Source organism: Meles meles, chromosome 19, assembly GCF_922984935.1.
Source record: "Meles meles chromosome 19, mMelMel3.1 paternal haplotype, whole genome shotgun sequence".
NCBI classification, from domain to species: domain Eukaryota; kingdom Metazoa; phylum Chordata; class Mammalia; order Carnivora; family Mustelidae; genus Meles; species Meles meles.
The window spans coordinates 45,773,506-45,788,304 of NC_060084.1; the positions used below are offsets into that span (position 1 = coordinate 45,773,506).

At 55.6% G+C, this 14,799-nt stretch overlaps 1 protein-coding gene across 1 annotated transcript in view; it reads right to left on the reverse strand.

Annotated features, from left to right (window-relative positions):
• The window catches only part of LOC123930710 (Fc gamma binding protein), a 42,375-nt gene that overhangs the window by 11,563 nt on the left and 16,013 nt on the right, over positions 1-14,799 (reverse strand). Inside the window, 9 exon segments of the mRNA XM_045986935.1 lie at positions 544-1,087; positions 1,523-2,139; positions 2,518-3,091; positions 4,050-4,387; positions 6,439-6,580; positions 8,459-8,581; positions 8,583-8,659; positions 8,809-9,400; positions 11,916-12,508. Coding sequence (XP_045842891.1) covers positions 544-1,087; positions 1,523-2,139; positions 2,518-3,091; positions 4,050-4,387; positions 6,439-6,580; positions 8,459-8,581; positions 8,583-8,659; positions 8,809-9,400; positions 11,916-12,508 — 3,600 coding nt within the window.

Here is a 14,799-nt window from a genome sequence, read left to right on the forward strand (position 1 = left end):
TCCCACCAAGAACCTCTATATGTCTATCTACCCGGGGCTATGTCAGGGTCATGAGTCTACCCGGAAGTCTCTGCCCAAGTGCCTCTAAGCAGAAGAGTCCCCGTCTGAGGTTATCAGACCAATTCTGTCTGACCTTGTGTCTTTCAGGGTTTGAAACAGCATAGGTGCCTGGGACCAACTCCAGGGCTCTCTCACCAGGGGTACCGGACAGCCTCTACCTGACCAGCTGTATCTTGCTGTGTAGCTTCCGCGGGCCCGGCCACCCCTGTCTGTCTGACTAGAATATCAGCACCTGAATCCCTGAGAGGATCCAGGACCCGAGGTTTCTGACCAGGTATATCTGAGTCTCTCCCATTGCAGTATGACCTGGTGCATTGCAGTGTTGAATGCCAAGGTCGTTTTTTGGACAGGAGCTATCTGGCTCAGGGGAGGCAAGGGGGTGCCTGACCCCATGGTGGAGGAAAAGGCTCCTGTCTTAGAGGCCTGGAAAGGGGGAGGTGGGAAGACCCCCACTATGAGGACTAGGCATGCATCAGTACTCACGACAGAAGTCCGGCCGCCTCCACTCGCCGATCTGGGCCCCCGCGGCCTGGCAGACTGCCACGTAGGCTGCCACAGCCGGGCAGAGGCCTCCCTGATGGCCCTGGGCCTGGCAGGCGTCCAGCAAACAGGCCTGGAAGTACTTCTCCGGGGGCACGAGGGCGTGGCAGGGCGCCAGTGGGCCGTCGGCGGCGGAGATCACGCCACAGGCGTCCGGGCCGCCGAAGGCTTCCTGCTGCTCGGTTGTGCACTGCGGCGGGCATGGCCCGGGCACGCACTCCCCGCAGCCAGCCTCGCCTCCCACCTGCCAGCCGTCTGGGTTCCCGTTCACAGCCTTCAGGTCGTCGGTGGGGTCCTGGTTGTAGTTCCCACACAGGCCACAGAGGGCGCCCGCGTACGACGCCGGCACGTGCAGCCGCACGAAGCTGTTCCCGTCGAAAGCCAGAGAGAGCCCTGCGGCCGTGGTCACCACCACGTCGGCGCCGCTCACATAGGCGCTCAGGCGCGAGTCCAGCTGGTAGGGCAGAGCTACGAGCTTGCCGTCCACCTGCGGGCACGGGGTAGGGGTGGGGGGAATGAACGGTGCGGGTACGGGTTCGAATTTTGGCTCCACTACCCACAGGGCTGGGGGCATAGGGTGGAAACCTGAGCCCGGGATCTACCCTTTGTAATAATAATGATGACAGCAGCAGTAGTAACAACAGGCCTCTGTAGACAGGAGGCTGCTGCTTCTTCACACTACGCTCTGAAGCAGGTACTTTCCTTACACCCATTTTGTAGGGGGATAAACTAAGGCCAAACTAAAGGAATTATCTAGTGGGGAAGCCACTGCTCCAAGCCGTCCTGCCCCAAGGCCTATACTCCGACCCCTGCATCCTTCCTCGCTAACCTGTGCAAGGTAATCGGGCGAATGGCAAATTCCTGACTGTCCCAGATAGCCCCAGGGCTGGCATGTGCTCCCGCCTGGCTCCAGGCCCCTCACCTGCAGCTGCCGGGGCCACTGGGCACTGAGGGTCAGGCTGTGTTTGTAGATGTGCAGGGTGACGCTGCGAGTGTAGCTGACGGCCTGGCTGCCCCGGTGCTCGTTGACCACAGTGACAGTGAAGTTCTCGGCTCCCGCGGGCGGTGCCTTGCAGGGCGCACTCAGCAGGTACTCACAGTTGCCTTGGAAGTCGAATCGGTGCCCATCCAGGGTGACATAATGGGGGTCACCCCAGGCCTGACACTCCGCTGTGCTGACAGGCTGGCAGCCATGCTGGCCCGAGGGCAGCAGGGCACACTGTTCCCCTAGCCCGCACTTGGCAGGCTTGCAGACCAGAGAGCCACCCCCAGGCCCACAGCGGCACATCTGGGAGCAGGTGGCGTCAGCCCAAAACTCGCTGCCAGCTTCGTGGTAGGTGCCGTTGGCCCAGCAGCCACAGCCACCATCCAAGGGAACACAGCGGTCAGCACTCCACACGAAGCCCGAGTCGCACTGGCAGCCCTCGGCACAGGGGCCATCACATGGCTTTGGCGTCGTGGGCGGGTTGGGGGACGGGCAGCTGTCTGGGCAGGCTGGGCCACAGAGCTCGTAGTGGCTGTTCTCAGGGCAGGGGATCTCTGTGGGTGGATGGAAGAGAGGGAGGGAGAGAAAGGGAGGGGATGGCATCAGGGGATGGGGTTAGAGGATTGGGAAGAGAGAGAGGCAGACAGAGAGGGGCAGACAAAGGGACTGAGGGAAACAGCAAGAGACACTGACAGACAGTGAGAGAGACACAGGGCAAGACCCAAACAGAGACAAGGAGAGAGAGAATGGAGAGGCAGAGAGACAATCAAAGGGAGACACAGAGATAAGCACCAAGAAACCGAGAGACAAAAACAGACAGGGAGAGCGAGAGACACACAAAACGACCCAGAAAGCCGAGTGAGACCCATCCAGTCTGGCAGAGACGGGACCCCTCCCCTACCCCAGTTCCGGCTCTGCTCCCGAACACTCACCACAGCCAGCCTGCTCCCTCCAGTCCTTAATGGCAATCCCGGCAGCCTGGCAGGCAGCAGCGTAGGCAGCCAGAGCTTGGCAAAGGATGTCATGGGCCCCGCCGCCCAGGCAGACATCCAGAACGCAGCCCTTGAAGAAGCTGTCGGGGGCCACATGGTCATGGCAGGCGGCAAAGGGGCCTCCAGCGCCAGGGGCCAGGGGTCCACAGAAGCCAGGGCCCTTGTACTCCTCCACTCGGTCCTCCGGGCATGTTGGACAGTTCCCCTGACATTCGTCCCAGCACAGCGGGTCCCAGCCTGGAACGCGCCAGCTGCCGCCCCAGATGGGTATCGAGGGAGCCAGGGTGCCATTGGGGAAGACTCGGTCATTGCTGCTGTCGCGGTCCATGTTCCCGCAGAGCCCAAATACCTCGTCATGGTAGCTGCTAGGCAGCGTCACCTCCACTCGCCAATTCCAGTCATAGCTGACCTGAAGCCCGAAGTCGGTGACCAACAGCGCTTTTGATGCGCCCTGGGTCACCGAGATCCGGCCGCCTGCCAAAGACACGGGCAGCGCTGTCAGGACACCGTTCACCTGGGGAGGAGGGGGAAAGGAGGCAAACAGAGCTCACTCGAGGTGTGGAGGCTCCAGCTCTGGCCCCTGCCTCCCTCCCTCATCCCGCTACGGCTGGCAGCTGCCAAGGCCTCCCTCACGACTGACTGACGGCTGTAGGTCATCCGACAAGCACTGTGGACATTGCTGGAGTCCAGGCCCTGGAGAATGAAGCCTCCCTCTGCTGTTTTTTCTGGGTCTGTCGCTCGCTCTCAATCTCCCTCCCTTCCTCTCCTCTCTCTCTCTGTGTCTCTCTGTTGTCTCTCCCTCTATCTACATCTAGACTTATTTCTCTTTCTGGCTCTTTCTCTCTTGGGGTTTTTCTCACTCTGCATCTCTCTCTCTCTCTTTCTGGGTCTTTCTCTGCTTCTCTCTCACTCAGTGACTCCCTCTCTCCCTCCTCATTCCCTGTGCATCTCCGTGTGTCTGGACATCTCTTCAAGTCACTCAACGTTATTTATCAGATGCCTACCCTGTCCCACACCTCTCCCTCTCCTGCTGTGGACTGCCATTCATCTGCAACCCCTCTACCATGAGCAGGAAGGGTGGCCCGTCTCCTCCCCGCCCTTGCCCCTCTCCCCATCTCCCTGAATTTCTCTCCATGTTGGAGGCTCTGGGCCTCTCATTTATTCCCTCACAAACATTCACAGGCTCTCAGCCTGATCCCATGTCCCAGATGAGGAAATAGAGGCCCACCAAGAAAAGTCACTAGCTCAACGTCACGCAGCTCACAAGAACAGTCTGGATTTAAACGCAGGTCTCTCCAAAGGCAAACGCCGCCATCTCACATCAAAGCCCTCAGCAAAGGGCTAGGGCCGCTTAATTCCCAACAGAGATGTGAGGATTGCTGTAACTGCTGTTGCTGTTTTGTTTCTGCCCTTGGGGCAGAGAGAGCCTTCAGCTCCTAACCGAGCCTGGCAGGCCATGCTGCCTGACTTACCCGGACTTTGCCAATCTCCCCTTTGTGGATGGAGATGTTGAAGCCAAGGACAGACACGGTGACGAGCCTCACATAGGACACGGCCGGGTTGCCCCGGTTCTCATTCTTGGTGGTGACGGTGAAGGGGGTCAGGCCCTGGGAGCTGCCCCCCTGGGGGCCGGCTGCGGCCAGCACGTAGTCGCAGGTACCTTGGAAGTCGAAGTTCCAGCCGTCGAAGGAGTGGTAGTGTGGGTCGCCCCATAGCCAGCATGTGGCCTCGTAGTTGGGCACGCACACGGCCTGGCCATCCTTCTCCTGGCAGGTCTCCTGGGGCCGACACGTCACACCGTGGCACGGGTCTGGAGACAAGGAGAGATGACATTCTGGGTCTGTCTGGCCTAAGGACGCTTGCTCCCCAGCATCTGCCCCAGTTTGTGCTGGGGCTACTGTATGGTGCTGAGGGCTACTGCGGGTGAGGAGGGATACCAGGGGCCTCCCAGCTGAGACCCACACCTGGCAGTTTGCTGTCTGAGACCCAGGTCCCGGGGACCTTGCAGCCAAGACCCACACTCTAGGGCCCTTACGTTGGAACCCAGCCCCATGGGGTCCCGTTAGCTGTGATACCAGCCCTGCAGGCATCCATGGAGGGCATCCACAGCCCAGGGAGTTCTGGTTCCAGAACTGCCCCCGGCCCCCATTTCTCCATGTGCCTGAGCTCCTAGCCTTCTGGGGGCCACTCCCTCTGAGACTCTGTCCTGGAGGTTTCTGTACTAAACCAAGGTACTAGAGGAACTTTCTGGTGAGAACTTAAACCCTCAGAGGCCCTAACATTTGACACCCTGCCCCGGGGGGGTCCCTGTATCTCCTCAGGGCCTGGGGATCCCTCTGTGTAAGACTCTGCCTCCCTGAGCTGGCTGCCTCTGAGACCTTGGCTTTGGGGATCTCATTTCTAAAGCCCCAGCTCGGAGGGTCTCTTTGTCTAAAACTCTGTCCCTAGGGCCACTGGATCTGTGACCCTAGTTTTTGAACCCCAGTGCCCAAGACTCCAACCTTAAAACTGCCTCCTCTCTGGCCCCGGGCCCGAGTTCAGTTTACCGCCTCTCAGCTCCAAATCCACCAACAAACAGTATGGGGCTTTGTTGGGAGAGAGGGCTGGAGGGTCGTGGTAGGGGGCGGGGCTTCTGGCTGTGCTTTGTGGTGCTCTGCTCTCCTCGCCTGCGGCAGGCAGACAAGGGACGCCTGCCGCCAGGTCCATGGCTCCTCCAGAATCACTTAGGCTCTGGCCAGCAGCTTCCGCGGAGTTTTGCTAGTTTTGTCAGCAACCCAGCACAATCTTCCCGCCTGCCATCTCCAGCCTGCACAACCTCTAAGCCAGTGGGCTCCGGCTGCAACTTTCAATGACATCCTGGTCTTCCTCCCTTCCCTGGGAGCCCTGCTTTAACCTGGGGGGTGGGGCGGGGGGCTGCTCCCAATGTCTGCTCTTCTTGTGTTCATTCATATTCTTCTTACCCCCTGGTACTTGATTACAGGTAAATTCTGTCGATTAAACTCTGCATTGAAGCTACTCTGTGATTTCCGTCTCCGGATCCAACTCTGACTGCTATACCCCCATCCCTGGGGGTCCTGTTAGCCTGCCCAGCAGCACTGAGAGCCTCAGTCCCTTCTGGAGGTCCCATTCCCTTGTCTTTGGGAATAAGAAATTATGTTTTCCACTTCACCCTAAGAAACCAGCCCTGCGGGGCAGTGCTGAGACTTAAACTTAATTGGGCGGTGTGTGTGTGGGGGGGGGGGTGGTCCCATTGTCTGAGACTGTGTCCCTGTAAGTCCTGATCCTCCTTTTGAGGAGTGCCCTGTATCAAAGACCCCAGCCTTGGTGGGGTCCCTGCTCAAGACCCCTACCTTGAAGGGGAGATGGTGTTAGGAGCCCTGAGCCTAATCCAGTGACTTTTCACAGCCAGCTGCCTGTCTTCATAAATATCAGAGTTTCACGAGATCCTCACCCCCTCACTTACATAGTCTATGGCTGATTTCACGCCACGATGGCAGAGTTGGGTAGTTATGACTGAGCCCCTAAGGCCTTCCATGTTTAAATATTTATCACCTGGCCCCTTAGGAAAAAAGTTTGCCTGTCCTTGCCTTATGCTGATGGTCTCAGACACCTGCCCTAGGAAACGTAGCCCTGGGAAGTATATCCACACAGCCTGAATTCTACCATATGAGTCCCTACCTCCCATCCCGGCAGCGCTCTGCCCCTGGCCATAGAAATCCCAGCCCAGAGGTCCCCAGATGGAGACCTCGATCCTTAGTCCTCTGTGCCTCCCACGGTAAAAATGAGGGTTTCCACCACCCTCTGCTCTGGGGTCCCTGTCGTCCGTTCCCAGCCACCCAGGGCCCCGCCCCAGCCCAGCACCTTTGGTGATGCAGCTCAGGACGCCTCCCGAGGGCTCGCACACCTGTCCTGGCTTGCAGCTGTGGGCCTGGCATACCACACCTTGCCCAGCGTGGCACACACACTGCTGCTGGCAGTTGTCAATCAGCATCACCTGGTTCGGCTGTGGGGACAGAGGGCAGCAGCCGTCAGGGCAGGAGCTGACACCGGCATGTCCGGTGTTCTGAGCCCAGAGGGTTCAGAGAGCACAAAAGGGATGTCTTTCAGCAGGGTGGTCCCTTGTCTGTGACCCTGAGGCACTGCATGGCCTTGGGGTCCAATTCATTCATTCTTTCATTCATTCACTCATCCATGATTCCACAATGCCCTCTCAATGTCTGCCGTGTGTGAGGAGCTTGGGACATACCAATTAAGAGCAAAGGCTCTATAATGAGCCCTGGGTATTATACAAGACTGATGAATCCCTGACCTCTACCTCTGAAACCGATAATACATTATGTTAGTTAATTGAATTTAAATTTTTTTAAAAAAGAAGAAAAGCTCTGGAGCAATTGCCTGGGTCTGAAGCCTGTTTCTGCTATTTCCAAACTGTATCAGTCTGTGCAAATTACTTAACCTCGGGGTGTCTGGGTGGCTCAGTTCGTTAAGCGTCTGCCTTTTGCTCAGGTCATGATCCCAGGATCCTGGGATCAAGTCCCGTGCTGAGCTCCCTGCCCAGTGGGGAGCCTGCTTCTCCCGCTCCCTCTGCCTCTGTTTGTGCACTCACATGCTCTCTCTCTCTCTCTCTCTCTCTCAAATGAATAAAATCTTAAAAAAAATTACTTAACCTCTTGGTCACTCAATTTCCTCATCTACAAGCTGCTGATAATAATAGCACCTGCCTATGGTAGTATGACTTAGTTAATAATATATATGAAGTACAGGGGAAAAGAAAAGGGAGTTTTTATTTTTTAAGATTTTATTTAACAGACAGAGATCACAAGTAGGCAGAGAGGCAGGCAGAGAGAGAGGGGGAAGCAGGCTTCCCGCTGATCAGAGAGCCCGATGCGGGGCTTGATCCCAGGACCCTGGGATCATGACCTGAGCTGAAGGCAGAGGCTTAACCCACTGAGCCACCCAGGCGCCCTGGAAAAGGGAGTTTTTTAAAAACTCATCCAAGTTGGAGAGGAAACAAGATGGGGAAAATGTGGTTATCACTAAAGCTGTGTGAAGGGTCCATGGAAATTTATCACACTGTCCTCCTGACTTTTGCATGTTTGAAAATTTCCATAGCTGGGATGCCTGGGTGGCTCAGTTGGTTAAGCCGCTGCCTTCAGCTCAGGTCCTGATCCCAGGGTCCTGGGATCAAGTCCCGCATCAGGCTCCTTGCTCAGCAGGGAGCCTGCTTCTCTCTGCCTCTACCTGCCACTCTGCCTGCTTGTGTTCTCTCGCTCTCTCTCTGACAAATAAATAAAATTAAAAAAAAAAAAAGAAAGTTTTCATAACAAAAAAGTTCGTCTCTGTGTAACACATCAAGACTGTGCGCATAGCACTGAACGCCGTAACTGGTGAGTGGGAAGCGGCGTCCCCTGTTTGCTTTTGTTACCACTTTCATTTGTACGAGGGGAAGAGCGGAGAGGGTGCCTGCCCTCGCAGAGCTCGTGGTCCTTTGAGCGAGACAGACTTCAGACAAACACATAGCCAAATCAAAGAAAGAGGAGTCAGGGTGGGAGAGGGAAGCAGCGGGGGTTACCTGCTGTGTCACAGAGACAGCCTAGACCGGGGGGGGGGGGGGGGGGGGGGGGGGCAGGGTAGGGTTTGAAGCTGCATGGCCCACAGCCATATTGAGAAGGGTCTTCCTGCTGCTATGGGGGAAGGTGGCCCAAGGGAGCCAGAGTGAGGGGACAGGGGCAGCAGGTGCGAGATGACCTATGGGACCACAGTGGGGCTATGGGAAGGGAGAGACGTTCAGGAAGCCAGCGGACAGGCTGTGGGGTGATGGGCAGTGGAACGGGGGTCCCACACGAGGCCCGGGCTCTGCTGGCCATCACCGGGGTCCTACCTCATAGTAGACACCATTGTGGTAGCAGCCACATTGCTGGATGGGCACACAGGCCTGGCCGTTGCTGAGGAAGCCGGGGTCACACTGGCAGCCCTCAGCACATGTCTCCGGGCAGTGTGGGGGGGGCGCTGAGTGCCGAGCAGCCCAGGGAGCAAGTGTCCGCGCAGACCTCGTAGTGGCTGTTGGGGGGGCACTCCATCGCTGCAAAGAGGGAGTTCTGGTCAGAGCCCCCTCCCAGGGGCTCTGTGGGGGGGGGGTGCAGGGCCCCATGTCTGTCCCTTCTGTGCCTCAGTCTCCTCTCCCGCTGCCCTTCCATCCCCCCCAGCCCCCCTTCTCTGCCCCTTACTCACGACAGAATGTTTCAGTCCTCCAGGGATCAATGTTGCCTCCCGCTGCCTGGCAAGCGCTCACATAGGCATGGATGTTGCTGCAGAGAATGCTCTCGTTCCCACCACCCAGGCAAAGATCAAAGACACAATTTTCTAAGGGACCCTGGGGGTCAACCAGCTTGTGGCAGGCGGCCAGAGGCCCGGTGGGGCTGGTGAGGAGCCCACAGAACTTCTCCTGCTTGTACTTCTCCGCCAGCTCGGGTGGGCACTCGGGGTTCGGGGAGCAATCCTCGCCGGGCTTGCAGGTGGGCGGCGGCACGCAGGGGGAGCCTGGCACCGGCTCCTCCCAGGAGTTACCGAACTCATTTGAGTTGCCTGCCTGTGAGCCATCCGGCTTCTGGAAGTCATCCTTGCCGTCGCCGTTGTAGTTCCCGCACAGGCCTTGCAGCTGCTTGTAGTAGTTGCCTGGGACGGTGACCCGAACGTTGTACACGAGGTCATAAGCCACACGCAGGCCGAAGTCAGTGCTGATCACGACGTCCGAGCCGTGCTGGGAGGCGCGGACGCGGCCCTGGTCCAGCACCACGGGCAGCCTCATGTCCACACCATTCACCTGGGAGGCAGCAGTTTCCATGCATCAGAGGGTGCACTTTGAGAGGGCAGACCCTAGTTCGAGTCCCTGCCTGACATGGAGATCCACGTGACCTCCCCTCTCTGGGCCTTAGTTTCTGTATTTGTAAAATGGGCATAATCACTGGGTCTTATAGTGGGTCGAATGGTGGTTCCCAAAGGATATGTCCACCTAGAACCCCAAAATATGATCTTATTTGGAATAAGAGTCTTTGCAGATCTGCTTAGGGTCATGTTCTTAAGATCATCCTGGATTCGGGTAGGCCCTATGCCCAGTGGTGAGTTTCCTTATAGAATAATGAGAGCCAGAAAAGGAGACAGAAAGAAGAAAAGAGGCTACGTGAAGACAAAGCCAGGGGGGACGCCTGGGCGGCACAGTCGGCTGAGCCACTGACTCTTGGTCTCAGCCCCGGTCATGAGACGAGCCCTGTGTCCTGCTCTGCACTCAGCGTGGAGTCTGCTTGAGAGTCTCTCTCCCTCCCCCTCTGCCCCTCCTGCTCGTGCACACACTCTCTCTAAAATAAATAAAATCCAAAAAAAAAAAAAAAAGGGAAGACAAAGCCTGGGATGGGAGTGTCGTGGCTGCGAGCCAAGGAACACCTAGAAAACACCAGAAGCTGAAAGAGGCGAGGAAGGAGTCTCCCCCAGAGCCTTCGGAGAGATGGTAGCTTTTGCCAACACCTTGAGCTTGGACTTCTGGCCTCCACAACGGTGAGAACACAAATTTCTGTGGTTTTGCCAGCAGCCCCAGGACGCTGATACAGGTCTCCAAGGAGTAAGAAGCTTCCCAGCTACCCTTCCATTACCCCTTGTGGATCAATAGCGCGGCGATGGGGGGACACCTGGGTGGCTCAGTGGGTTAAGCCTCTGCCTTCGGCCCAGGTCATGATCTCAGGGTCCTGGGATCAAGTCCCACATAGGGCTCTCTGCTCAGCAAGGAGTCTGCTCCCCCCTCTCTCTGCCTACTTGTGATCTCTCTCTCTCTCTCTAATAAATAAATAAAATCTTAAAAAAAAAATAATGCGGTGATGGACTCCGGAGCTACCTGTCTGGGTTCCAGCATGGCTCTGCCCCTTCCCCTTCCTGTGACTCTGCCCATGAGATGCCTCTCTGCGTTTGTTTCCTCATCTGCGGAGTGGGGTCCTTCCGGTTACTGTCAGGATTATTTAAACTGACATTTGGGAAGTGCTGAGAAATGTGCCTGGCACGGAACGGGTGTTCTGGGAGCATCTGCTAGGATTTTGATTTTATTTTATTTAACAGAGAGAGATCACAAGTAGGCAGAGAGGCAGGCAGAGAGAGAGGAGGAAGCAGGCTCCCTGTGGAGCAGAGAGTCCGACGTGGGGCTCGATCTCAGGACCCTGAGATCATGACCTGAGCCGAAGGCAGCGGCTTAATCCACTGAGCCACCCAGGCGCCCCACATCTGCTAGGATTTTGAGCTCTGATTGGGAAGTTTTTCTTTTGACAAGTAAGTGGATGCTAAGGTTTTCACATTAAGCATAAAGTTTTTCACTTTAAGTGGAATGTTAGGCTGATGGGAAATGAACTTCAACCCCTTGAGCCAAGAGCCAGTGGTTTCAAGTTGAAGGCTGCTGGACACCCAGTGAAGCTCTGGAGATCCACCCCTGATTAACACATTCCCTCGTCCTTCCTGAATGCAGACACCATGAGCGTCAGAGGAGAAGGCAGGAGGAGAACACTCTCCTCGCTGAAGCTCCTTAAAACACAGTCACCCAAGCAGGGGTGCTTCCCAAGCAGGGACCTCTGTGCCTCAGTTTCCTCATCTGTAAAGTGCGGGATATTGACGTTTCCACCTCACGGAGAAGCAGGCAACTTCAGTGAGATGCGAATGACAAGAACACCGACCACTCCTGTGTTCAGAGTGAACTCTGTGTAAGGTGCTCCCCGGGGAGCGTCTGCAAGCATCTAACGCATGCCCAGGGCACAGCGGGCCCTGAAAAGTCAGTCTGCATCAGCAGCCTCACCATCAATCCTGCACGAGTACAACGGCCATGGGATCTCTGGGAAGACCCTTCCACTTTCCTTTTTTTCTTTGGTAAGAGACCAAATCCTCTGGCCTCCAACTTTTCCCATCCCTGACCTTGCCCAGCCTCCGACTGCATCCTGTTGCTAGCCGGAAGACCAGGAGGCAGCTGGGGCGGGGACCAGGTGCAGGGAAGGTGCAGCGAAAGGGAGGAGGGGTGGAAAGAGATGTTTAGAGGCGATAGGCAGGAGCAGGGAGAGGAGAGACAGGAGCAGACAGATGGAGAAACTAAGCCACACAGGAGCAGGTCTCAGGTCCCCAAGGCCTCCTGACTCCTCGGCTCTCCCCTTGGGGTTCTGTCCGGCACCTCCCCACCTCAGAGATCTCGTGCCTCCCACATCCACTTGGAGCTCGGAGCCCCCTGCCCCGGGCCTGAGTGCTGCGCGCGTCCCACCCACAGAGCACCCTCTATCCCAGGCCTCCTCCCCTGCGTGCTCCGCAGCTGCTCTCACCGTGACCTTCCACTGCTTCTGCTCCAGCCGCAGGGTGAAGTTGGCCACCTGGACGGTGATCACCCTGGTCACACTGACTCTCCCATTGCCCCAGGCCACGTTCTCCTGCAGGACGGTGAACTGCTGCAGCCCGGGCCGGGTCTGGTGGGTCTGAGACAGCACGTACACGCAGGTACCCATGAAGTCGAAGCGGCGGCCATCGAAGGTGGTGTAATGGGGGTCTCCCGCAGCTTGGCAGGTGGCAGAGCCCACGACCACGCAGCCCAGGAGGCCACCGGATGGCTGGCAGGCCTCCTGCGGGCCACAGGCGGAGGGCTCACAGGATACCAGGCCGTCCTCCTGGCACTGGCAAAGGGAATCACACCCGGGTCCGGGGTAGAAGGTCTGGCCTGGAGGATGGTAGACTCCTTGGTGTGTGCAGCCGCAGGAGGGCAGGGGCACGCAGGACTCACCACTGAGTGCGAATCCCTCGTCGCACACACAGCCCTCATAGCAGTCGGAGCCACAGCCCCCAGGCACCGGGAGGTCCCCACAGGACAGCGGGCAGCCACGGGAACAGGTCTCATAATGGCTGTGGGGTGGGCAGCTCAGAGCTGCAGGGAGAGAAGCGGTGAGAACGTGAGCATCAAGAATCTGGGCTCCCGGGTGACACACACACACAGCCACACCCTTGCCCACACACTCACACGTACGCCGTCCTGCTGCAAGGAGCCCCTCTGTTCAGTGGGGCCCGGGGCCCAGATTATATCACACTTCATCTGGGCCTGATAACAAAGATTCTGTTCCAACCGCACTGTAGTTTGTGGTTATCTATAATGTCCTTAATGTCATGTCTTAAACATATAATAGCATATACAGTGTATGTGTGTTTGTGATCTATGCAGGGCATTTGTGAACACAGAAATTTTAGCCTCTTCATTCTGTAGTAACATAGTAGTAGTAGAAGTGATTCTGTAGCAAACTGAAGTCTTTGGCGCATGTTGAGAGGAAAAAAAATAATTCCTGTTCCTCTCCAAACGCCAGTCACTCCAGATTACAAGACAGGGGGTTTCCTCGAAACAAAACGAAACAAAGACACCTGAGACTGGGCCCAGTAAAGCCTCTATGTGTGCTGAGATGATGGCCATGTGTGGCCATTGAAAGCCAAGTTAATTGAAGCTCAGTAAAATAGAATATTTAGTTCCTTGGCCAGACTAGCCCCATGGCAAGTGCTCAATATGTCACCGGTGGTGACCATACGGGACAGCTCAGGGACAACACATTGCCATCATCACCAAAGTTCAAGCACTGCTCTAGATCTTATAGCCAGCCTACAAGAGAATCCGGGGACAGAGGAACAAGTTAAATAACACTTTGAAGAAGCAACTAACCAAATCCAGGGAGTAGGAAATTCTGCAGGACCAATGACTTGATTTTTTTCCCAACAAATACATGGCCCGAACAAAATGGATAGGGGGGCAGATACGAGATAAAGCAAATATAGCAAAGTGTAGACTGAAGAATCTAGACAGTAAGTATATGGGTATTCACTGTAAAATCCCTTCCGTTTTTCTATACATTTGAAAATTTTCATAATAATGTGTTAGGGGAGGGGAGGAAAGGGGCCATTGCAGGATGAAAGTTATTCAAGAAAAATCAACTCAGCGCCTTGTGTGGATCTGGTCTGGATTCGGATTCAAACAAACTAGGGGAAAAAAATTCACTTCTTTTAATGCAGTTGGGAAAATTTGAACCTAGGTTGGGTTTAGATGATGTGGGTGTTATTTTTATTACTGGTAAGAACAGCATTGTGGTCATGTTTCTTAAAAGCTCTGTCTGGGGGCGCCTGGGTGGCTCAGTGGGTTAAGCCTCGGCCTTTGGCTCAGGTCATGATCTCAGCGTCCTGGGATCGAGTCCCGCATTGGGCTCTCTGCTCAGCAGGGAGCCTGCTTCCCCCTCTCTCTGCCTGCCTCTCTGCCTACTTGTGATTTCTGTCTGTCAAATAAATAAATAAAATCTTAAAAAAAAAGTTCTTTCTGTTGGAGATGTTTACTGAAGTATTTATGGGAAAACTCATATATTTAGAATTTGCTTTAAAATATTTCAGCAAAATTGGGGCGCCTGGGTGGCTCAGTGGGTTAAGCATCTGCCTTTGGCTCAGGCCATGATCCCAGGGTCCCATTTTCCCTCTGCCCCTCCCTCTGACTTGTGCTCTCTTTTGTGCTCTCTCTCAAATAAATAAATAATAAATAAATAAAATCTTTAAAAAATATTTCAGCAAAATTAAAAAAAACAAAACAAAACCCAAAGGGGTCTTGGAGGAACCAAGAATGGCACAACATGCACAGTCCTCAGAGCTGGGGCTGGGTGCAGGGGGTAAGGCCCCACCCTAGGCGCCCCCTGCCTGATGTCTGCATCCTCACGACCCAGTCTTCTAAAACCGCCCCAAGTGGTACAAGCGCAGGAGTGGTCTTAAGGAAATAAGAGATTCTCAGTTTCCACAAAGGCCACAGAATGAAGCAATTAACAGTACAAGTTGAGGAGCCAGTCTGCCTGAATGCAGGTCAGGCCGGCCTGCTGTGTGACCTCAGGCAGATGATTTCTTATCTCTCTGGTTCCAACTGCTCACTTTGTAAACTGTGAATAGGAACGATCCCACTTCCCAGGGTGGCGGTCAGGAGGAAATGAGAAGAATCCTTAGAAGCCCTCAGAATGGGAGCTGCACCACGGGAAGTGTGCTGCCCAAGCATCGCCCATAGCAATAGGAACCTTTCTTAAGATGACCGGGCTGGGAACCTGCCTCAGACCGAGCTGCATCTCCCTTCCCATTGTCCCTTCCACGAGCGTGCGTCTCCCACTTTATGGAGGACAACTGTGCACTCCCTACCATCCTGAATCAACACAG